At 39.5% G+C, this 25,556-nt stretch overlaps 1 protein-coding gene across 2 annotated transcripts in view; it reads left to right on the top strand.

Annotated features, from left to right (window-relative positions):
* Positions 1-25,556, top strand: part of Dync2h1 (dynein cytoplasmic 2 heavy chain 1) — a 229,691-nt gene that overhangs the window by 75,753 nt on the left and 128,382 nt on the right. For both annotated transcript variants that reach the window (XM_036192145.1, XM_036192144.1), the window contains exons 48-57: positions 2,733-2,863; positions 4,258-4,506; positions 5,244-5,352; positions 5,672-5,785; positions 7,126-7,268; positions 9,809-9,890; positions 12,127-12,281; positions 18,973-19,110; positions 20,135-20,248; positions 21,839-21,999. In XM_036192145.1, coding sequence (XP_036048038.1) covers positions 2,733-2,863; positions 4,258-4,506; positions 5,244-5,352; positions 5,672-5,785; positions 7,126-7,268; positions 9,809-9,890; positions 12,127-12,281; positions 18,973-19,110; positions 20,135-20,248; positions 21,839-21,999 — 1,396 coding nt within the window. The remainder of the gene's footprint in view (positions 1-2,732; positions 2,864-4,257; positions 4,507-5,243; positions 5,353-5,671; positions 5,786-7,125; positions 7,269-9,808; positions 9,891-12,126; positions 12,282-18,972; positions 19,111-20,134; positions 20,249-21,838; positions 22,000-25,556) is intronic.

The following is a 25,556-nucleotide window of genomic DNA, read 5'->3' as shown; positions in this document are numbered from 1 at the left end:
TTGGTCTGTAATTCTCTTTCTTTGTTGCATCTTTGTGTGGTTTGGGTATCAAAGTAACTGTAGCCTCATAAAAAGAGTTTGGTAGTGTTCCTTCTCTTTCTATTGTGTGGAACAATTTGAAGAGTATTAGTATTAACTCTTTTTGAAAATCTGGTAGAATTCTGCCCTAAAACCATCTAACCCTAGGCTTTTTTTGGTTGGAAGACTTTTAATGACTGTATTTCCTTAGGGGTTAATGGTCTATGTAAATTGTATATCTTAAATGCCTTGATTTAACTTTGGTATTGGGTACCTCTCCAGAAAATTATCCATTTCTTTTAGATTTTCCAATTTTGTGGAGTAGAGGATTTGAAGTAGGACCTGATGATTCTCTGGATTTCCTCAATGTTAGTTGTTATGTCTCCCTTTTCATTTCTGATTTTGTTAATTTGGGTGCTTTCTCTCTGCCTTTTGGTTAGTTTGGAAAAGGCCTTGTCTATCTTGTTGATTTTCTCAAAGAACCAACTGTTTGTTTCATTGATTCTTTGTATTGTTCTCTTTGTTTCTATTTTATTAATTTCAGCTCTCAACTTGATTAATCCTGGCATGTATTCCTCCTGGGTGACTTTGCTTCTTTCTGTTCTAGAGCTTTCAGATGTACTGTTTAGTCAATAGTGTGAGATTTCTCCAACTTCTTTATGTGGGCATTTAGTGCTATGAATTTTCCTCTTTCATAGTGTCCCATAAGTTTGGGTATGTTGTACATTCATTTTCATTGAACTCTAGGAAATCTTTAATTTCTTTTTTTATATTTCTTCCTTCACCCATTGGTGAATCATTTGAGCATTATTAAGTTTCCATGAGATTGTAGGCTTTCTGTAATTGTTGTTTTTGAAATCTAACTTTGAGCTATGGTGGTCTGATAAAATACAGGTGGTTATTCCAGTTATTTTATATCTGTTGAGGTTTGCTTTGTGACTGAATATGTGGTCCATTTTAGAGAAGATTCCATGGGGTGCTGAGAAGAAGGTATATTCTTTTGTGTTAGGGTGGAATGTTCTGTAGATATTGATTAAGTCCATTTGAGTCATAATATCTTTTAGTTCCCTTACAATGATTTCTTCCATTTTTTTCCCTCTATTTATTTAAGGGAGTTTTCATTTCCTATTTAAAGGCTTTTATCATCTTCTTAAAGTCACTTTTATGGTCGATTTGTTCTGCTTCTTCTGTGTTAGGGTTTTCAGGTCTTGCTGATATAGAACCACTAGGTTCTGGTGGTGCCATATTGCTCTTTATGTTGTTGAATGTAGTTTTGCACTGGCGTTTACCCATCTCTTCTTCCAATTGGTGCAAATGGTGTCTGTGTCTGAGGGAGCCTCTTTAGGTCCAATTGGCAGTCTTGTTCCAATGGGAGCTTTTGGTCCAATCAGAGCTTTTGGTCCACTTGGAGCTGGTGGAGTCTGTTTCCCAGGCAGCAACTGTGATCTCAGAGGATTGTTTGGTTTGTGTGGTGTGGTGGGGCTTGTTGATTACAGGGTCTGGTGGGGGATGGTGGTAGTCTGACCTGCTTGCTGGAGTTCTGCCTGCTGGCCTGCAGCTGGGACTGCAATGGGTGGGAGTTTAAGGGCACAGATTGATCAGCTAGAGGCTGTAGTGATGGGCTAGGAGACTCACCTCCTGGTCTACTCAGAGCTGGCAGAGTCTGTGTTGAGATTTTCTTTATTAGTTACTTTTTTTTTTTGTTTTTTCTGTGACAGAATACCTGGCAATAGCAATGTGTGCAAGGGTTTGTTTTGACTCAGCATTTCAGGGACCATCATGGCAGGGAAGTCAGGGTGGCAGCTGGTCACAGTACAGCAATAGTCAGGAGGCAAAGAGCTATGGCTGCTAGTGTTCTGCTTGTTTGCTCCCTTTTTGATGTGTTATCCAAGACCTTACGTTTGAGGGATGGTGCTGCCCAGCATTGGGTGGTCTTCCTACTTCTCTTAATCTAATCCAGCAAATTCCACATAAACAGTCATAAAGACTGGTTTCCTAGGTGACTCTAGATTATTTCAAATTGACAATATTAATAATTGCAGTTATGGTGAAGCAAGTGAGAGAAACGATTAGTAGATTAAGGAGTAACAGGAATGTTGGAAGGAAGCTACTTAATGTGAAGAGAGGAAAGTGGTGGTTGGTGCATTTGAATTCCAGCCTGAGTTGAGAAAGAACCCTTGTGGCCCCACTGTTGGTGGAGTTGATAGAGGTTGAAGGAAAGCCGTTTTCATTGGTGATGTGCCATGGGTTTCCCATGCTCATGTGGATAACTACATACCTATGCACATTGGCAGCACTTAGTCTCTGAGTTATTAGTAAGAAAACAAGAAAAAGAAGATGTGAAGTTGGAAGAAAAATAGGTTAAAAGTACTAAGGGGAGTTGGAGGAAGGTATGGGGATCAATATGAACAAAACATATTAATAAATGGATGAAATTTTCAAATCATAAATATATTTAAAAAGCTTAAAAATGGCTAAGAAATATAATGGAAGTATTTAGCTAGTTCTCAATGCTGATTTGGTATATAATTTGTGATTTTAGTATCTTTCCTGATTTTATTGATCTAAGAATTATGTTAATTCATTTAGAGTATTCTGCCTTTGTATTTCTGGAGACAATTTTATTTGGATGAGTAACTAAGAATAAATAATAAATAATGGGGCAGCTGATTGGCTCATCATTGTGATGTGTATCAACAACATTTTCTCTGCAGATAGCTACTATGTCACATGGGGAGCCCGGCATAGCTCAGGAGCAAAGACAGTTCCAGGACAGCCATTACCTCCACATGGGAAACCACTTGGCAAACTGACTTCTGCCGACCTGAAGGATGTCATTAAGAAGGTATGGGAGCTAGGTGGTGGTGGCACATGCCTTTAATCCCAGCACTGGGGAGGCAGAGGCAGGTGAATCTCTGTGAGTTCGAGGCTGGCCTGGTCTACAAAGTGAGTTCCAGGACAAGCTGCAAAGCTACACAGAGAAACCCTGTCTCAAAAAACAAAACAAACAACAGCAACAAGAAAAGAAGCTATGGGAATCATGTTTGGAGTAAGGTATGGTTATGATAGTAAGTTATTTGTTGGAAACACTTGAGTATGTGAAATGAAAGATCATACACTAGATAGAACCTGTTCTGTTCTTTGCAGTTTAGTTCATTCTGTCAGACATTACTAGATGGATAGATGCATGTAAAAATTACTAAGATAACTTTTTAAAGATGGTGTTGGCATTGGGATAGCAATGAGAATAGTGATTGGGAACATCCCTGCAATGATGAGTGTTACACCTCAATATTAGAGTCACCTGATGAAAGAGAAAATGGGTGGTCTCCAGGGTGACACCATCAGAGTCAGGTCACCATGTGAGGGTTAGAGATCCTGAATCTTGATCTTCTGTGCAGTTTTTCTTCCTGGTTTCCCTTTTGCCCTTCCCCCTCATTTCTTCTCCCCCTTTTCCCTTATTCTCCCCCCTCACTCACTTTCAGTTTGGCTGTAAGGAAGAAGAAGAAACAGTGAGGCATATGTATTCTTTTTTATTGTGTGTAACATATGCTTGTGGGTACCCTTGGAAGCCAGAAGGTGTCAGGTCCACCAAGCTAGAGGTAGGCTGTTGTGAGAGACCCTACATGTATTCTGGGAACCAAACCCCAGTTCAGCTGCAGTGCTGTCCAAAGCTAGTTTAATTTTGGGCACCCTTGAACTTGTTTTTTATATACCTACAAAATTGGGTTATTGCATGGTAAAATTTTAGATGTGAAATAAAATGTAATATTGTCAAAATATAATTTATTCTAATTTTTTAAAAAGATTTATTTATTATGTATACAGAAGAGGGTACCAGATCTCATTGTGGATGTTTGTGAGCCACCATGTGGTTGCTGGGAATTGAACTCAGGACCTCTGGAAGAGTATTCAGTGCTCTTAACCTCTGAGCCATTTCTCTAGTCCAGTTCTAATATTTTTTAAAAGATATATTGTGTGTGTGTGTGTGTGTGTGTGTGTGTGTGTGTGTGTGTGTGTGTGTGTACTGTATGAGAGTAAAGTGCATTCAGGAGCTGTGAAGGCCAGAAGAATGAATCAGATCCCCCTGGAATTGGAGTTATAGGCCATGAAGATAATGGGAACAAAACCCAGATCCAGCAAGACTTCTGAACTATCTCTCCAGCCCCAGAAAAGTAACATTTTTATTATATAACTAGAAATTACATTAATTATAAAATCTGTTTTTGTTTTTCAAAGGGTCTTATTCACTATGGACGAGATAACCAGAATTTAGATATTTTACTTTTCCAAGAAGTTCTGGAATATATGTCTAGGATAGACAGAGTACTAAGTTTCCCTGGAGGCTCACTTCTGTTGGCAGGACGAAGTGGTGTGGGGCGACGGACTGTCACATCTGTAGTCAGTCACATGCATGGTGCAGTGCTCTTCTCACCAAAGATTTCCAGAGGCTATGAGCCAAAGCAGTTCAGGAATGATCTCAAACATGTGAGTTGTGGACACTATTTTCCTTTATTTGCTTTTTTAATAATCTCACTGATTATTAAAACTATTAGATTCCTACATGTAACACATTTTTGTTTTAGTTTTATTTTCCCTATAAATTTTCATCTGTACTGGGAGATTCCTGTTAGGATATCCAGGTTGTGGGCATCTGAGACTATGGGATGTCAAGTTGGGTGATAGGTAGGACTGCATAACTGTGTAGGAAGAGTAAACTTACAAAAATGATCTAGTTTTTGCTTCAGTGATTTCTACAATAAATTTTTCTTCAAGTAATAGTTATTGATGGCTTTAATTTACTTTCCAAATAATACAGGTCACATATAATTTCCTTTCTGTTTCTCAGATATAAATAAGTTGGAAAATAGGCACTAAGTAAGCTAGGTGTGGACACTTAGGAGGAAAAGGCAGCAAGATCCTGGCAAGTTCAAGGCCAGCCTGAGTCACATAGCAAGATGCTGTGTCTTAGAAACAATGCCAGCAGTAACATCAAATCAATAGACTTGTCAATAGACAAATGCATTGTAGTCACTTCCTTGTGTAGATAACCCCTCTGCTCTGGAATTTGTGGTGTGCTGTGGCCAGCCTCACAGGCACACTATCTGTTTCACTCTTCAGACTGTGTTCAAGAGTATCTTGTTATGTTGTCATGCCAGCCAAAGGTTGTAATCTTCAACTGCTCCAAAAGTCACTAAGAGGACTGGTCTTCCCTCATTTTGCAGGTGCTGCATCTGGCGGGGATTGAGGCGCAGCAGGTAGTTTTACTTCTTGAGGATTACCAGTTTGTACATCCTACATTTTTGGAGATGATCAATAGCCTTTTGGCTTCCGGCAAGTGAATGGTTTCTATGAAGCAAATATAAGTACTGTTGTAAAAATTATCCAATTAAAGTTACTGTATAAAATATTGCAGGGAACCTTGAACATAGTTGTTACTAAGGTCATAAGAGCTGACGCATGGTTATGAATGAAGAATTGAGATCTCAAGCTTTATAAAACCAAGAATATGTAAAAGTTATTGTTAATACTTCTGGTAATGACTGAACAGAAAAATTTAAAGTAAAAATTGAAAAGCATTTCGTATGTAAAATTGGTTTTGAACTGGTATATGCTAGTCAAAGTAAAAAAGAAATGTGATGTTCTTCCACAGGTGAGGTCCCTGGACTGTACACGCTGGAAGAGCTAGAGCCTTTGCTGTCGCCTTTGAAAGATCAAGCTTCCCAGGATGGTTTCTTTGGACCAGTCTTCAACTACTTCACATACAGTAAGAGGCAGAGAGTTCATCACTAAGTTTACATCCTGGTTGGAGTGAAATAAATATGATTTAATAGGGTGTTCTGCACAGCTTGGCACCTTGGCCTGACTAGGGGTGGGGAGGGAATGAAGAAAACATAGTAAACATAGTAAGTGACAAATAGCTGCACAGAGAAATTGGGGAAGGTAGGCCATGCTTACTCTAGTGGAGTAGTACTTATTGTACAATATCCAGTACCTCCGTGTGAGTATTATGCACAGCACAGGAGGGAGATTTAGCTAGCCTAGGTAGGAGGTGCAGTTACTAGTTTTGCATATATTGCTCAATCATTTGTAAACACTCATTCTTTTGTACACAGTCAACATTTGCACTTAGACCTGAGAAAGATTTTGCCATCACTCTAAGCCTGACTCAGGTAGGAAGTAAGGCTTTGCCAATTTCTCATGGGCCTGAGACATTGGTCCTTGACATGGCCATGTACTTGTTAAGCAGTAACATTCACTCAGGACTTCCTAAGTTTTCCACAATTTAATTTGTCTTAGTTTTTCACTAGTTTGCAAAGGTATCTTAAATTTAGGGTTCTTTCATAATTAACACCTTTTCTGTTATTTTTTTCCTGCAGATTTTAGAAAGTAACACAGAAGAAGCCTGTAATAACAATATGTTAGGAAATTTTACCAGAGGGCAATGTTGGAATTGCTGTGATATTTTTGGAATACCAACTTTGCTGTCTACATTTTCATTTAATCATATTATAATAACTATAGTAGTAGGTCTTGTCTTAAATAAGACAGCCCTTCATACAGAAGCACTTTCTTGTGCACTGTGGAAATAAAATAGAAATTTTTAAAAGCATAAATCACAACACCCAGCCATTTTATATGATATCTTTATGAATCTTTTTCTTAGCATCTGTGACAAAACTGCATGTGTGCAGATATTTTTTATTCATTCTTTGAGAATTTGATACATTTATACCATGTATCTTGATGATAGCATCTTTTTGCTCCCCATCTAACTCCTAGGCTCCTCTACCACACCCCACTCCCAACTTGATGCTGTCTTTTTGTTACCCACGGAGTCCAGTCAGTGCTGTCCTTGTTTCCATGGCTCTGGGGCCAGATACTAGATCTTAGGAAATCTACCAGGGGCCACTTACAGCTTTTTTATCCAGTGTAAAATTCTTGCCTTAATATTACTTTGTAGTTTGCTCTTTCCTATAAGCAGCTCCTACTGTTTCATTTACAAAAAAAAAAATGTTTATCATAAAACCAGTCTATATGTAAGTTCTTTGATTTATAGTTGTTCTCATAATTTTCCATGATTACAGTTTCTCCCGAATTTTTCAGGAATTCAACAAAACTTGCATGTTGTCTTGATTATGGATTCTGCAAATATAAATTTCATAATAAACTGTGAGAGTAATCCGGCTTTGCATAAGAAATGCCAGGTGCTGTGGATGGAAGGCTGGTCCGACAGCAGTATGAAGAAGGTGTGTTCTGACCTTGAAGCTTGTTCTACTTGGTGTTACTTTCACAGTTTGTGTTTGGTGCTGGTTTGAACATTAGCTTAACTGACGTACTAGGCATTTCTACTGTGTCTAAAGGGATCTCTGTTTTCTTTCTATTCCAGTGATAGTTTAGTTGAATATAGAATTTTAGATGGAAACTTTTAGTTGAGTATAGAAATTTTAATGGAGTAAAGAGATAGTTATCTTTTTAAATTTTATGCCTTAGATTTATTAGCCTAACAGGTGCTAGCCTAGAATTAAAAAAAAAATGCATAGTAAGAATTTTACAAAGTGAAAATTTAAAAATTTAAGTACTTTTAAAAAGCACGTTGAGGGGCTGGATAGAAGAGATCTGCTGGATGGATTGGGGGCTTGTGAGCATAGCAACTTGAGGGTTGGGGGAAAGTAGGTGGTGGGGGAGAGTGCTGAGAAGGATGACTGGAAATTGGTGCTTTAGAGGGTCGGGTAGAAGCCTAATGCAAGTGAAACTCCCACAAGTCTACAAGGATGGCCCCAGCTAAGACTCCTGGCAGCAGTGGATGCATAGCCTGAACTGGCCATCCCTGTGATCAGATTGGGGACTAACCTGGTTGTCATTAGAGAGCCTTCATCCAGTGACTGATAGAGGCAGATTCAGACACCCATGGCCAAACATTGAGCAGAGCTAAGGGAGTCCGGCTGAGGAAACAGAGGAGGGATTGTGGAGCCTGGGGGGCAGGGGGCAGGGACATTGCAGGAAAACCCACAGAAATGGCTAGCCTGGCTCATGGGAACTCACAGAGTCTGAACCAACAACCCGGGAGCCTGCATGGGACTGACCTTGGCCCTCTGCATGTATGAGACAGTTGTGTTGCTTGGTCTGTTTGTGTGGCTCCTAGAAGTGGGAGCATGTAGTGGAGTTTTGTCCAGTCCTGCCTGGCCCATGGTCAAGACAAATCTCTCTCACCCATCAGTCCTGCAGCAACTCAGACCCAAATAAACACACAGGCTAATATTATTTAAAATTGCTCGGACATTACCTAGGCCTACCACTGACTAGCTCTTACACTTAAACTCAGCCCATTTCTGTTAATCTATGTTGCCACATGTTCAATGGCTTTACCTGTGTGCCTGTTACATGTTGCTCCCTGGATGGCTTGCTGATGTCGCCTTCCTCTTCCCAGCCTTCTCCTCTCCCTTTGCCCTGCCTATACTATACTTCCTGCCTGGCTACTCTCCAGTCAGCATTTTATTTATCAATCAAATCAGAGCAACACCTTCACAGCACACAGAGTGATATCACCGCAGGAGCAAGTGCAGTCCCTGGTGCCTTGACGAGCTCTTGGGAACCTATTCCTCATGCTGGATTGCTTGTTCCAACCTTAATACATGGGGAGGTGCTTGATCCTATGGCAGCTTGATATGCTGAGCTTGCTGATGCCCATAGGAGGCCTGCCCCTTTCTGAGCAAATATAGAGGAGAGATGGATTGCTGGGGGTAGGATTGAAGGGTAGGCAACCCAATTGATTTTAATGTGTGAGTTTATAGCACCATTTTAACTACAATCCACTTACTATATTTTGTCTGAATCAGTAATAACCTTAGACATTGTGTATTGAATAATATTCATACTCCTAATTGCTTGCTTATTTTTGTATGATAGAAATACATATCATGTCTGGTACATTTCAGAGTAGTGTGATATTACATCATAGACAGATTGAGGGCAGGCAAGTTGTTTTAACCTGTGTGAATAGAAAACAAGCAGCTATGAAGTCCTGAGTATGCTGCTGTGTTTTCTCCCTGAATTCAGAAGCGATGTTATTACTGGAGATGAAGGATGGTTTTGCCACTTAAGTGTGATGAACAAGTGGCAGGAGGGGAGTTGAGGACACTTGTACAATAAAATTGTTTCACCAAGGAATTTAAGCGATAAAGAGGAAAATTACAGTTTGAAAAAGAGGGGTGACAATGAGAAGGTGATTGAGTCCCTAGGACTGGACTGGAGTGGAGGCTGAAAGGAGGTTGGTGTTGAGCGAGAGTCAGCCTGGAAGGCAAGTGTTTGTCTTGGTAGAAGGGTGAGAAACCTACAGGTAAAGGCTTACCATGCAAGCAAGGATGGGACAACTGTGAGGACCAAGTTTGGATCTCCCCGAAGCCAAGTTAAAAAGTTGGGTATGGTTTTGCATGCTTATAATCCGAGCTCTGGGGAAGCAGAGACAGGCGGTTCCTTAGGCAGGCAGCTAGCTGATGGGTGAGCTCCAGTGTGGTGAGAAGCCTGTCTCCATAGAGGTGGGTAGCATTATTGAGAATGCCACTTGGGGTTGCCCTCTGGGCTCTAGACACACAGATGCTTGTACATGCTTCCCTCACAAGTGCTCTCTCAAACACACTGTACCCCACAAATGTTAACTTAAATCCTCTTAGAGACTTTACTGCTTTGTAATAAATCAATGAAAGGAAGTTCAGCATTAGTTATTTATATATTAGATATATTTTGGGTTACATTTCATTGCGTGGTAAAGAAATGTTCTGCATTTTAGATACCAGAAATGTTATTCAGTGAAACAGATGGTGAAGAAAAACATGACAAAAAAAGAAAAGAAGAAAAGAAAAAAAATGCAGGTAGTATTTTGGGGTAACTTATTTATATTTTTTGAATTTATGAGGTATTACTATTTCTCACATTAGCGATTCACGGAAGATGATTTTATTAAACAGTGTCTTTCTCTGTACTGCCTGTTCGCAAATAATGACACAGAGACTTATATTGATTATGAAAGCTTGACCTTAGTTTAGACTTATCCCACTAGCTCTTACAACTTAAATGAACCTATTTATTTTAATCTACATTCTGTCACGTCGCTCGTTAACTCATCTCTCTGTACTGCTCATGTTGCTTTTTCTGCATCTGGCTAGCAACCCTGCCTTTCTTCTTCTTCGAGTCCTTTCTGTCCACAGAAGTCCCACCTAACCTCCTCCTGCCTACCTATTGACCATTCAGCTCTTTAATCGCAATGACACATCTTCACCCAGTATAAAGGGATATTCCACAACAGTAATTGTTAACAGTAACATTTCTTGTGCTTATTAAAATTTGAAGCTCTCTTCATTTTTAAATTAAATTTGTGTCATAAAGGAGCCCAAAGAGTATGTATGTGTCAGAAATTAAAAAATGATTTTTCCTGGGGGCTGGGGAGATGTTTCTGTAAACTGCTTGCATGCATGCATGAGTTTGATTCAGGACCCACATAAATGCTGATGTGGCACTTGCTTGTAACCCCCCTAGGAAGGCAGAGGCAGGAGGATCCCTGCACTTGCTACTTAGGCAGCCTGGCCTAATGACTGGGACAGTTGTTGAGGTTGGTCTTGGCCCGCCATGTGCGTGTGCCCTTTCATGTACATGTGTACCCACATGAACTTGCACATACATTCCTATAGCCTCATTCCCTACCCTTTCACAAACACAATTACTTTATGACCTAGTCAGTTGAAGTCCTTATTATATTATTTTGGCTCTGATCAGTAGATATATCATACAACTTCATTTAAGTCCAGAAAAGTTTCATGATATTTTGTGAGTAAAGATGGTATAGTTTGTCAATTATAATATTAGTTCACATTAATTTTGGATAAGCAATTTTTTATACTATAGTCATATTTATTTAACACAAATATCTAATCATAAAATGTTTAAGTAAGATTGTTTTATGCTAGACACAGGGCTATTTACTGAAGGAGCTAAATAGCCTAGTGAAAACAAGAATCATGCCGTACATAGACATTAAATTCTGATGTAGCAGCAAATGGGTGGTAGAATTTCATCTAAAGTGTGTTGAAGAGTGCAGTTCTGGTATGGCAAGTATGCCAAGAAGTAGAAGTGTTCTAAACAGCCAGTCTGGGAAGACTTCCTGGTCAGTGTGTGGTGTGAGGACAGCATGGAAGAGCAGCACAGGCATTGCTTTGGAACTGTGAAGAAATGGTGGAAAGATGCGTTTCAGTGAAGAGGAAAGGGTGGGTGGGGTTAGGAATCAATAGCTTAGCATACTGTACTGGGTTTGCAATCTACTTCATGAGTGACCTGGGGCTCTTAGGAGATTTTGGTAACAAGATGATTAGGATTTCCTTTTACACGAGGATCTCTAGAACTGTCTCCTCACCTCTACCCCACCTTTACTTTTTCTCCAGTTATTGTGAAGTGCTTACTTTGGGCAAATGGTAGGTAACTAGACCACTTTAGAATTGCACTTCTGTGATATAGGGCAGACAAGGTCTGGACCAAGGAAGAGGTAAGGTGACAGAAAAGAATGGACTTGGAGGGTATTGAGTCAAGGGTGTCTCAATGGCTTCTGGCTTAAGAAGTAATTAGAAGTTGGCTTCATTCACTGCAGAAGGGAATGCAGATGATCAACGAGAGGGAAGTATGTGCGTGATCACAGATCCATTGAATTTAGTTTGAACTTACTCTTTCTGATTTTTAAAGTATTCCCCCCCTTCTCTATCAAATGAATAAATTTTAGAATCTCTTTTCTATTTCAAGTAGCTCTTACTGTGTTGACTTTTTGATTATATGCATAATATAGTTCTAATTAATTTATAATGTTACAGTAACCAGTGGATTCATTTTACAGCAATAGCACTGTGTGGGGGAAATAAATAACAGTGGAAAGAGAGAGACCACTATAACCATAGAGCTCAGGTCCTAAGGAGCATAGGAGTTATGGGTGATTTTATTCTTTTAAGAAAGGTCTTGTGTTTATAACTACATAGAGTGGGGTATCTGAGATATAGGCAAGATTATTTTATATAATTTTTAACATAGCATGCTTATAAATAACTTTTACTTCCTATCTTTTTCTAGTTGATCCTGACTTTCTAAAATCATTCTTATTAATCCATGAGTCTTGTAAAGCATATGGAGCCACCCCAAGCAGGTACATGACCTTTTTGCATGTGTACTCTGCCATCAGCAGCAGCAAGAAACAGGAATTACTGAAGCGACAAAGTCATTTACAGGTATAGTATTGGTAATCTTTAAATATTTCATTTTTAGGTTTCAATTATTTATTTTTTTATTTTTATTTTTTTGGTTTATCGAGACAGGCTTTCTCTGTGTAGCTTTGCATCTTTCCTGGATCTTGCTCGGTAGACCAGGCTGGCCTCAAACTCACAAAGATCCACTTGCCTCTGCCTCCTGAGTGCCGGGATTAAAGGTGTGCGCCACCACTGCCTGGCTAGGTTTCAATTCTTATGTCTTGAGTTACTGCTTATAGGGAATAATAATGCAGATAACAATGCTATGTTGCATGTGGCATATATGTATAGGTAAATATAATATAATATATTTAGTATAGGTAAATAATGTATAATAAACCCTCCAGAAACAATTATACTTCCCCACAGTGTTTCCCACTAGTTATTTGACCTTTAAGGGATTTAATGTTTTTGACAGGTGTAGTGCCGCCCCTGAGGTCTTTTTTTACATGAAAGCATTCTAGAAATTGACAAGTCATTATTTAGCTGGGTTTGATCTATGCTGGTAATCAAAGTACTTGTGAGGCTGAGGTAGGAGGATTGGGAGTTTGAGCTAGCCTGGGCTAATTAGTAAATCTTGTCTCAGGAGACCTGAAAAAAGAAAGAAAACAAGGAAATGTAAACAGTGATTTTGTAAAATATTATTGGAAAGGTTAATATTTGATATTATGAAACTGAAATTATGTTTTAAAAGCAAACTGATCTTTTTGGTCAAAATTATTTATAACATAATGTTCTTACTCATACCACTTCTGTAGTGAGTCTCTGCCTGGCCAGCCATTTCCTAAATAACCACACAGAGATTTCTTACTAATTATGGAAGCTCAGCTTTAGCTTGGGCTTGTTTTTAACTAGCTCTTATAACTTAAATTAACCCATTTCAATTAATATATGTGCTGCCATGTGGGTCATGGCTTATTAGCTCATCTCCTACATGACCTGCTTCCTCTACCTGTCCTGGCAACTCTGGCCTTCTTCCCAGCATCCTCTCTGTTCTGAACATCCTACCTAGCTGTTGGCTATTCAGCTTTTTATTAAACCAGTCTGAGTGACATGTCTTCGCACAGTGTAAAGGAATATTTCACAATATCCCCCTTTTTGTCTCAATAAAAAGGAAAGGTTTTAACTCTAACATAAAACTATAAGTAATAACAATTATCGGGGGTAAGAATTACATTTAAAATGTCCAATCCATTTGTATTTGGCACATTTGGAGAAAATATTCCATTATTTATTCTATCTTGATGAGCCCAAAACTCTGTACTTAATTTACCTTTTATCATAACTAAGGCACACTATAACTATCTAGTCCTCAACTCCATCAAGGACTCCAGAAGGATAAAATATTACTCGAGGAAACAAGTGTAGTGCAAACCACTTTCAAAGCAACAGAGACAGCTGGCTTCCTGGACAGTCACCCCAAGGTTCCTCTGTAACACTGGGACATCCAGCTCCAGCCTATGGGTCTAGAATACCTGACAGACTTTTCTGTGAAGCAGGAATTTTGAAGGACTCTCCTACCCTGTCTTGGTAAAGTTCACTTTCTTTTGTGCTCTGCTGGTCCAGTTTGGACAGTAACTGTCAGCAGTCAAGGCAAGGGCAGTTTCTTGCGCACATGGCTAGCTTTTGCCATAAAGGAAGCAAACTCCATATGGAGGTTCTTCAATGTCCATCAGCCTTTTATGAAGTAGATTGGTGCTACCAGGAGCAGACATGCCTCACTGTCATGAGAAGTCCTACATTATTAAATCACTAAAATGCCCACATTCTGTAGGTCTCTGTAGTGTTTAAAGACCATCTATATATTTAAAATATGTCTCTGATTGACATTGAAAATATACTTAACATGACTATAAGTTTGATTGTTATAGATGACTAACTACCAACCTGTATTTCTTTATTATCCTAAATAGCTTTCAAGGACTAGAACTTTATATTACATGTATAAATGAGCTATATAGGTACAATACCTTAAAACAAGAAATAGAAACATATAATACAGTATAATAAAAAGAACTTTAAATTTGTATCAATATACCAATACCCATACCAATGTAAAATATTTGAAACTAGTGGTTGTTCAAAAGTAGACTCAATAATCCACCTTTTATGTCATCATTTCTATAATATATCCCCCCTTTTCCCTTCAGAGAGAGATCCCTGAATTTAATCTCCTTTGTTTTAGCTTTCTCTGTGACCATGATCAGTAACAATTTGTAACCCACTCTCCTAAATGATGACAAACATCTATAACCCATTGAATGACCAAAAAGCACCCACCTCACCTCTTAGGAATATGTTTGTTGTGTTCTCTAGAATGCTTCCTGTTGTTTGGGGGTGCTGAAATCTTTGGGAGACCCTGAGACAATTAGGATAATGGTCATGTCCTGGATAGAGTAGTCTGTGAGGCTGCACCATCTCAGCCAGCAGCCTTGAAGTTGTTCTGGATGGAGATCTCTGAAGAAACTCTAACAGAGGCACTCTGAGAGGCTGGATCACCTGGGCAACTCATTTTCATTGTTATCTGGTCCCCTTGCTCTGAAAACACATAAACTTTCAAAGGTAACATACATATCTCTATTAACACAAATATAGACAGTGCATTGTATAAAAGCCAGCCAAAGATGATTTTTTGTTTTATGTTTGAGCAGATAGAATATAGTTCACATGTCTTATGTTTTTTTAAGTTTATTTCTTTATGTCTGTGGCCAGGATTTCAGGGAGTTTCTCCAATTAAATCTGATCTCTATCAACATTGAATGAATTCACAGCCTTTCAATTTTTGTGGAAACAAAAGTATAACCTCTTCCCTAATGTAACGTTTTTTACTTCCTTTTTGAAGTTAAGACATTTGAAAAATATCTAGCTTGGTTTAATTTAGTGGTTTTTATAATCCAGGATCTCTCAGCAATTGTTTGCTCATCAGCAATCAAAACATTTAAAGTCAATACGACCCCACACGGGATCTGGACTCCTTGTATATTTCCCATCTCTATATGACTTATTTTTTAATTACTTTACTCTTTCTTTAAAGACTTTATTTTTAAACTATTTATTTATTTGTTTATTTATTTATTTATTTTTATGACGACTGTCTATTGTCAAACATACTGTAACCTGGTTAGAGTTTTTTTCCATCTGAACCTGCTTTACTGCATATTTTAAAAAAAGATTTATTTATTTATTATGTATACAGCATGTATGACTGCAGGACAGAAGAGGGCATCAGATCTCATTACAGATGGTTGTGAGCCACCATGTGGTTGCTGGGAATTGAACTCAGGACCTCTGGAAGAGCAGTCAGTGCTCTTAACCTCTGAGCCATCTCTCCAGCCCTTTACTGCACATTTGTAATCTTTTCTATTTGCATGAGCAAAATTTTAAACTATAGCACAGCTTAGCTCATAGCACACTGGTGGCTCAAGTCTGCATGCAATGGCCTGGAGACTCGTCTTTGTACCACAGCTCACGTGAGAGACTGTGGGACTAGAAAGCTATGTTTGGCTCTGTTTTTGTGTGTTTGGAACTTTTTAAAAGCATTCTCAGGTCCTATGTGGAAATATTTGCTACCACATTGGATGCCATTTGTAGTGAGTCTCTGTTCCACCAGCCAGCTCCCAAATGACCATATAGAGACTTCTTATTAATTATGAAAGCTCAGCTGATTGCTTAAGCTTGTTTCTTACTAGCTCTTATAATTTAAATTAATCCATTTCTATTTAAGTGCTGCCACGTGCCTCATGGCTTGTTACCTCATCTCCTACATGACCTGCTTCCCCAGCCTCTCCTGGTAACTGTGTTGTTCTTCTTCCCAACGTGCTCTCAGCTCTGAAAATCCTGCCCAGCTATTGGCCATTCAGATTTTTATTAAACCAATCTGAGTGACATATCTTCATAGAATATTCCACAGCAACTTCACTTTCTAAAGAGTTTTCTTTGTGTATTATTCTAACTATAGCTTCAATTTATAAAACTAGTAGTTTTAAAATGCTAGCTTCTGGGGTAGAGCATTTGCCTCTCCTATACATGGTATTGGGCTTAGTCCACAGCTCTGTAAGCACCCTACCATCCACACACCAAAATGCCAGCTTCTAAGAGTATTTTATTTTCTAAAAAAAAAAGTGTTTTCTTTTCCAAAGTTCTGTCTTCTCTCTGGTAGGATAATATAGTAGGGTCTAACTTAAGACCCAATTGTGTAAATTTTCCTTTAAGGTTTCTTTTCTTAATTAACCCATTGAGTTCATTTGGTACATGCCTATGTATACATACCAGTGTTCAGTCAAAGAGAGTGACTGCAGCCATCAATTACCAATAGCTCTTCAATAAGGAGATGAATTCTTTAGGGTCCTCTCCCCTACCATGCTGGAATTTTTGACTGGGTCTATTTTGTACAAATCTTGGTCAGGTAACCAGAGCTGCTCTGATTTCACATGTGCAATAGTAGTGTCATCTCTGGAGGAGAGCATTTCATGGCATTCCTCCCCAACCTCTGGTCCTTACTTTCTTTCCTCTCCCTTTTCCTTTGTGTTCTGAGTCTTATAGCAGGGCTTGGTATAGCCATCCACCTATGGCCGAACACTGACAGTTTGTTACTTTCTGCACTTTGAAATGTAATGAGTATCTGCATTAACTAGTGCCACAGGAAGCTTCTCTGACCAAGATGGGCACCAACACTGTAAGCATTGGAGCTTGGATGGAAAGGTCTCCTGGCAGTTGGGAGCCTGAGAATAGCACAAAATCACTGTAAATAGTGCAGCTCTGCTCTGGCAGAAGTGTTTTAGCTCTGCTCCAGGGAAAGGTTTCCCTAGTGCAAGTATAACAGCTGCTCTGGAGGGTTTCCCCAGCAAAAGTGTTATAGCTCTGCTCCACTAGGGAAAGTTTTCCCAGCGAGTGTTAAAGCTGTGCTGCAACTGGACTCCGCTACTGTGAAAGTGTCACACCTCACAGCAAACCTCACTCAAGAGATTTCCTGGGGAGGAAAAATCCAGGAGAGTGGTTGCTTCTAAGGTGAGAGGCTGTAGCAAACTGAGCGGAGTACAGAGCTTATCTAGGGCTTCTTGCTCTGTGGGGCGTGGAGCTTTTGCAGGGTGGCTTGGCATTGGTGTGCTTCTGTAGTCTGATTTTGGGTTAATTTCAGGGATTGGTTGGATTTTGCAGCATAACTCTAGGGCAAACTCCTGGATTGGTGGGATTTCAAGCTGTGGTCTTGGGGTCAAGTCAGGTTCAGGGTATTTTTCCTTGGCTCTGGTCTTAAGGTCAAGTCAGGGTCAAGGTGCTTTTCCTTGGCCCATTTTATTCCACAAATACAAGAAGGGCCTTTGACAACATGACCTTTGGTAGGAAAACAACACCACTAGGCTCTCCCCTGGGTCCTATGACTTCCTTAGCCACATGTTTGACTATGGTAACAGTGCCTGTTGTGAATCTGATCCTGTGGAATAGGCCTCAAATCCAGTCCTGCTCTATTGTACCAGTGAATACATCTCACTTGACAGGTCAGTTGTGTGGCATCTAGTGTCCAGTGCTGAATAAGACCATTGATGTCTTTTCTCCCCAAGCAGACTGCATAGCACCTTCCTGCAATATTAAAGCCAGCCAGCAGGACAGAGTCAGTTAAAGATTGATGTCTGTAACCAAAGTGTGTGGTATCTTCCACAGTAGTGTCTTAGTTATGGTGGAGAACTAAGGATGTGAAGATAGTAACTAAGTATGATTTTTGGGGAGGGTTGATTTCCTGACTTAGTTCTTAATGGTGCTTTGGGTAAATTATTTAAATTTGCAGAATTGTTCCTTCATTGAGTCAGTTATATGTGTGTGTACACACACACACACACACACACACACACACACACACACACACACACCCACATGTGATAAAACTCTGTGTGATACCTATATTCCATTTAGGTGCTCAGTAAATATTGTTTAAAGTCTCCTTTCTCCATGACTGTCTCTACATCTAATAGGGGTCAGAAACCTAGCTTATTTAACAGAAGAGAAGAATTTATTTTGATAACCATTTCTTCCGTTAGTGATGGAGGAGTAGGATAGGGGACCATATAGCCATGCCAGGTCAAATGCCCACTCAGATTTATGATGCTCACCAGCATTGTGTATAAGGTCAGCTAGGCTAAGCCTGCTGTAAGAAAGACTCATCTGGTTACAGACTGCAAGGTTCGCTGAATCTTCTTTTCCCTTCTGTCACATACAATGGAGAATGAAGATGCAGCCCACTAATTAGACTATTGAATAGTATGGTGGTCTGTTCAGAATCGCTGTCATGCTTAAAGCAGTGGTTCTCAGCCTTCTTAACACTTTGACCCCTTAATACAGTTCCTCATGTGGTAACTCCAACCATAAAATGTTGTTGCTACTTCATAACTGTAATTTTGCTACTGTTATGAATCATAATGTAAAATCTGATATATGACCCCTAAGGGGGTTGCAACCCACAGGTTGAGAACCACCAATTTAAAGTGTTTTTCTTTAAAACTTCTGTCAAGTATTTTCTTGCACCTTTAATGGATATGACACTTAATAAAACATTCTAATTAGCAATAAGAAAAAAAAATGGTCCCCTTTCTCTATTTGTTTGATTGTTTCATGAAGGCTTTTCCTGTGTGTATATAGAATTCCTTTATATTTATCTCCAATCAATGTTGTATTGATTTAGGCTGGTGTGTCTAAACTAAATGAAGCCAAAGCTCTCGTGGATGAGCTGAACAGAAAGGCCGGTGAGCAGAGCGTATTGCTTCGAATAAAGCAGGATGAAGCTGATGCTGCCCTTCAGGAGATCACCGTGTCCATGCAGGTGGTGCTTGGGGAGGGTCGGGTGCCAGCAGATAAATAAGTGAAGAGCATCTGCAGCTGCTTGTCCATCAGTGTGAAAATTAGATTTTTCACTTAGATGAAAAGGGATCGTTCATACTGGTTCACATTGGCTTTAGAGGACATGTGTGTCATTTTTCTTATTGTTCATACTGATGGTGCCAAGCCTTCAGGTGCCTCCTGCTTGTAAATATTAGCTATTCTTATATTAAATCAGTGTTGTTCTGTGTGCAACTGATAGTGTCTATGTTCTTCTTGCCAAATAGTATCCTTTAGCTATTCTTTCCTTCAGACTTTGACATTTCCCCCTTTTAATACTTTCAACATTCATAAATATCTTTTAAAAATCATATTTAGACTTTGATAGTATATTCAATTTTAATTATATTTCCTAAGCATCACCCTTCTTCTGTTGAGCTTATTCCAAGGGAACTTGGTGAGTTCTCTCTGCTGGGGCGTCTTGTTGCCTGTGGTCTGCATGCTTTGTCTGTTGTGTCTCTTTACCTCCAGCATCAGAGGCTGTGGTGCTGTTCATCCCCTCTGAGCACTGCAGCTGAGTCGATCCTTTGAGCGTAACTGCCTAGTTATCCATGAAATAGGCCCTTTCCCCCTGGTTTTACATTTGTAGAGTAAGGCAGGCCTGCAAGGGAACTCATGATTTTCCTAGTCTGTATTTCTGTTTTGTTGATGGTGGTAAAATAGAGCTAATTTTTGAAGACAATTTATAAATCATACTAGATCTCTGTGCTATCATTCTGTTTTATCTATTTCTCAAATATACTTTTAATTGTCCTGGTGCTTTTGTTTGTTTTTGTTAGCTTGACACAAGCTAAACTTACCTGGGAAGAGGACCCTCAATTGACAAAATGCCTTCATCATGCTACTGACCAAAAATTCATATAAAAAAATTAGGAAACATTATTTTAAAAAAGATTGTTTTTGTTGTTGTGCTTTTCAACACTGAGTGCACTATAAGTGATTGTAATGTCGTTTAACTATTCCTTCAGGATGCTAGTGAGCAAAAGACAGAACTTGAAAGACTAAAACATAAAATAGCAGAAGAAGTTGTTAAAATTGAAGAAAGAAAAAGTAAAATTGATGATGAATTAAAAGAAGTACAAGTAAGTTGAAAATATATGTTCTAATTAAATGTGAATATTATCCCTTCATATATTCGCCTACCATTGTATTTGAACTTAAATGCTATTGTGGCTCAGTTTATTTCATAGCACTGTTGCCAGTGTGGTCTGTGCCCTTAGACATGGACACAGAAGTGATCAAGAGAGCCTGCCAGGGAGTAACCATGACAGGCTGTTTGTTAAGTCTGTTTCTCCAGACTTGACTAAGTGACCAGGCTTTTCCTACGGTACAGATACCTCTGGAAAATGGAAAAGTATCTCAAAATGGCTTAGATTTGCTAAATTAGAATGGTGCAATCATAGTGGCAATATGCTTTAGTTGAAAACTGTGAGCATTCTTTTCTTTTGTGTGTTTAAAACAGGAAGGCCATTAGTAACTATAGTCATTTGACTAAAATTCCAGTATATATTACATGGTGTATAAAATATTACTTGCTGCAGGGCCCAACAATACATAATAGAGATTCAGCTGTATATGATAAAGTTATACCTAGAAATATCAAGGAATCCTTCTAGAGGAAGTCAAATATCAAGGAATATTTGATGTTATTTGGCTTTTAATATATCAGCTGTTTCCTACATCAATTTCTTGTGTACCCATAACTCCTGGGCCATAACAGCAAACAGTATAAGCTTCTCAGAACTACTGCTGATCTGTATTAGGTAACACCCCTACAGAGACAATGCCTGTCTCCTACACCTAGGAGACAGGCCCATATGTAGATGCATAGCTTTGTTTCTTGTGCAGATGAAGCTCAGACCATCCCTTTCCTTGAGGCCTAGTGGCATTGGGAGCTATTGACTCAGGAAAAAGTTTTTTTTTTTTTTTTTTTTTTTTTTTTTTTTTGTTTGTTTTTTGCGCTTAACCAGGTGCAAATGAAGACTACTGGAGCAGAACTCCTGACTCTGGGAGAGAGTTGAGAATAGCTGAGCCTGAGCAGAAAGCAGCAGGGTTAGAATAGCATGGCCCAAGCAGAAAGCAGCAAGAAGAGTTTTGGCAGATGGTAGGTGATTTTGAATCAGGTCAGGAGAATAGGAGAGGAAGGAAAGATGAAAGATGGAGGATCAGAGGACAAGGATGAAGTCGAGAGCATAAGAGCTTAGTTATTACTAGGACTAAGAAAGGACAAGAAGAGAAGGGACAGAGAGGAGCTAAGCATGGGGGCAGTAAAGAAGCTGTGTAGAAAGAGAACTGACTCAGAAGAATAAAGTATGTGGACTAAGAGTTTCGTGTCCCTAGATTCATTTATTATAATCAAAGACTAGATATTCAGCTTGGTTGTAGATTTTTCCCAGCCCCTGGGAACAGGGTATTGAGGAACTGGAGCCCTCATAGTCCGTTATAGTTATTGTTTTTTTAAAGTACATACATTGGTGGGCGGTGGTGGCCACACCTTTAATCCTAGTACTCAGGAGGCAGAGGCAGGTAGATCTCTGTGAGTTCAAGGCCCACCTGGTCTACAGAGTGAGTTCCAGAAAAGGCACCAAAGCTACACAGATAAACCCTGTCTTGAAAAACCAAAAAAGAAAAAAGGATGTCCATTGACAGTTCCTGATGTGTTTGTCTTTTAGCCTCTAGTCAACGAAGCTAAGCTAGCTGTTGGAAACATTAGGCCAGAATCTCTTTCAGAAATTCGCTCACTGCGCATGCCACCAGATGTAATCCGAGACATTCTTGAAGGAGTTTTGAGGTTAATGGGTATCTTTGATACATCGTGGGTAAGCATGAAAAGGTAAGTTTTTTTAATTTGTACAGGTTTTTCCCCCCACTAGTGAACTGCATATAGTTTTGGATCACAGTTATAGAGGTATTTATCATGGCAGGGGTGGACCAGTTCACCTCACCAGAGCCAGTCAGCAAATAAAATATTTGCGATAGCTGATGTGTCCTTTTAGTCTGTCTGATGCTCCAGCCTGTGCTGCACAGGGTTACCTCTGTAGAGGTGTCAGGGCTATGCTTTATTAATCTCCCAGTCACTTCTCGGTCCTTTCTAACTAATAATCAACATTAACTATCTCAAGTTTCAGCACCTTTTGTCAGTTTGGCACCCAAACACATCTCTTTAGACCATAGTATTCTACACCCTTGATCCCTGAAAGGCATTTCATCACAAAGTACATTCTGCCCATGTACATGAGACCCCAGTCCTTGTGGTTCCAGCATTGCTCAGAAGTCTAGTGTCGTCTTAGCCCCTGTAGAATTAAAAAGTGTACTGTATGCTTTGAACAAATAGTGACACAGTATAAGCATTCTACAAGGAAGGAATTATGGCCAAAGCAAGTCTGCAAACCAATATGGCGAACATTAAAGTCTCTAGCTCCATGCCCAGCATCTGGGACATGTAGTTTTGTCATGTAAGTTAGAAAGGATTTGGACAGCCCTGTGCTACATTCAGCCTACATGGCGTCTTTCTTAGGATGACTTTTTGTCTATGTATTTCTATGTTTCTGCTACTTCTGACTTCCTTAACTCTCCACTTTATCTTTAACTTCACTCATTACCCTCTCAGGGCCTGCCATACATTCCATGGCTTCTAACACTTTATTTGAAATCTCATTATCCCATAATTCTGGCATGCTGGATTCTTTCAAACCCTGCAATCACTTGGATAATGCCAGGTTTCCACTACCTTAAGCTTTAGCTGGGCCTGCTCAGATGATGTCTGCTGCTGCCTCTGAATGCCCCAGTGACTGGTCTCAGGAAAACACTTGTCACAGGGTGCTGTGTGATAGCAGGGTACTATAGAGCTCTCTGCTCATAACAGAGTCTTTGAGATGAGATCAAGCCTTTGCAGTTTTGGGTCTCTTGATACTTGAGATCCTACCAAACTTTATATGCCTTGTTCTAGGGAAATGTGCTGTTTTATTTGTTGTTGCTTTCTAATACTCCTATCATCTGACTGCTGATTTTTAATTTATTAGATTATTAATTATTCATTATTGTTTGTTATTTATTTATTCATTTATTGGCTCTAGCCTTATTCTATTTTTTCTTTTCATTTTTTTTTTTTTTTTTGAGAAACTGCAGGATTTTAAAATCTTTTTGCTCAGTTTTCTCCTTAAACCTAAAACAAAGTAGTCCATGATGACCTAAATTCTGGGACATCTTGAAATTGTGTCCGCCATATTGACTAAACTGTGAATTTTTAATATACCCTACACAGCACCTCAGGCTCCTGGCCATTATTACTGTTGACAGTCTCATAGCCATCTTTCTGTCAGTACTCCTTTCCTTCCTCTGAGCTCCTCCAGCACCCTCAGGCTTCCCTAGCCCATATCAACAAACATCTAAATCTCTCCAGAGGTTCTGTGCCACATTATTAAGAGTGTTCCCTGCAATTCCACTCTCATTGTCAATGTTTGTGCTCATTTTTCCATTTTTGACAAACAATAATGGCTATGTAAAGTGAATGTTTTCATCCCATTTTAAAAGAAATTCAGTTTGAACAAGTTAAGTAATTTGTCTCTAATCACTGCTAGAAAATTTTAAGTTGAGTTCTGTCTGACTCCATATTTCGTGGTCTTAAAGCTAAGGATCCTTGTTAGATTTGACTTCACCTTATCTAAAATCCAAACTTGGTGATTTCATGATCTTCAGGGTCTTTATTCCATGAGTCAGGATATCTCTTTCCAAGGGCTTCATCTCTTAAGAAAGAGATGTATTTTTCTAACAGTGTTTATGTGGTCACATGTATCCCAATATTTATTAGTAAGTAGTTTCATATTCTTATTTTTGAAGAGCATAGTGTTCACATGTCCATCCTGTGCTTAACATTCCATGTTAGGTTTCTGTCCCAGCTACTCTGCAGGAGCTGTGATAAAATACTCTGTTAAAAGTCACTTAAGAGAGAAAGGGCTTATGTAGTGCAAGGATACCACCCATCATGGTGATGTGCAAGGCTTCAGGAGCTTTATGCAGCTGCTCACATTTGATCCAGTATCAGGAAGTGGAGAGAGACAAATGCTAGAGGTCAGCTTGTTTTCTTCTTTTCATACAGTCCAGGATCCTAGCCCATGTGGTTCTTTCCATTCAGAAAAGTAATGCTAGAGGCTAGCTTAATCTAGACAACCCTGACCAAGCAACGCTCAAGGCTAGCCTAATCTAGAGAACCCTGACAAAGCAAAGGCTATCTCCTATGTGATTCTAGACCCTGTTGAGATCATAGTCGGTATTAACCTTACATCGTCTAAACCTCTAAGGCATATTTTCCTTTATGATTTCTCAGGAAGTAGGTATTCCCACTATGATAGCATCCCACTGCGAAGTCATCCCACAATGAGGATGTCCTACCATAAGGACAGTACACTATGATAGCATCCTTGCAGTGAGGGTAGCTCACTGTGAGGGTGTCCAAATGTGAGAGCATCTAACACAGTGAGGGCCACCCATCAGAGGGCACCCACAGTGAGAGCAGCTCACTGTGAGGGCATGTCTCACAGTCGAAATTGAACTTGGTCATGAAAAGTAGACAAGTTCTTTCCCAAGTGTCATCTGTTTTCTTCATCCACAGAACCAACTCAGGTGCCCACTAACCACAAATTATCCCCAGTACTGCCTATTGCCTCTTTTCCATTAAAAGGTTGTTTCTAGGTCAATACTTAGATCCACCCAGTTGGGTCTTCGCTTTCAGACTTCCTGAGCAGCAGATGGCAGCACATGTCCCTAACCCACTCCCTAGACAGAGTGACTGCTGCTGCTGCAGTCATCTTGCCTCCTCTTCTGCAACTGTGGCAGTTAGGCTGTACTCTGGCACCTTGTCTTGTGTTAGTCTCCTTCCTGTGGTTGGCAACATGGCTGCCTATCAGGCTTTTCATGGATCATTCTTAATATTTCCTTTATTATTTCTTAAACTAACCTTTATCTAAATATATAGTACAAGGTTACCCTGAAATTTCAAGATAGTGTGTTCATTTCAAACTCTAAATATCTTCTTTCTGCAAGTGATTATTCAAAGTGTTAACTGAGAAAGAGAGGAATGTCTGGGAATTTTTAAGAGTGGCTATTACGTTAAATAATTTATTTAACCCCTACGTAGAAAAGCATCATGATTTCACTACAGTTACTAATGAAGACAATGTGATCACTGTTCCGAGTCTTGTACTTTGGGGATAGTTTGGAGAGAGAGAGAGAGAGAACAGGATAGTGAAGAGAGAGGAAGGTAAGGGAGAGACTCGGGGAGGGGTGTGGAGTTAGAATAATACAGTCAGAAACCAGAAGGGCTGAGAATGAACAAGGCACGGCGCCACTTAGCTTCAAGTTTTCCCCAGAACATTGGTGCTGGCGTTTGTG

The sequence above is a fragment of the Onychomys torridus genome, chromosome 7, assembly GCF_903995425.1.
Source record: "Onychomys torridus chromosome 7, mOncTor1.1, whole genome shotgun sequence".
Lineage (NCBI taxonomy): Eukaryota > Metazoa > Chordata > Mammalia > Rodentia > Cricetidae > Onychomys > Onychomys torridus.
This window is presented reverse-complemented; position numbering and strand designations above follow the sequence as displayed.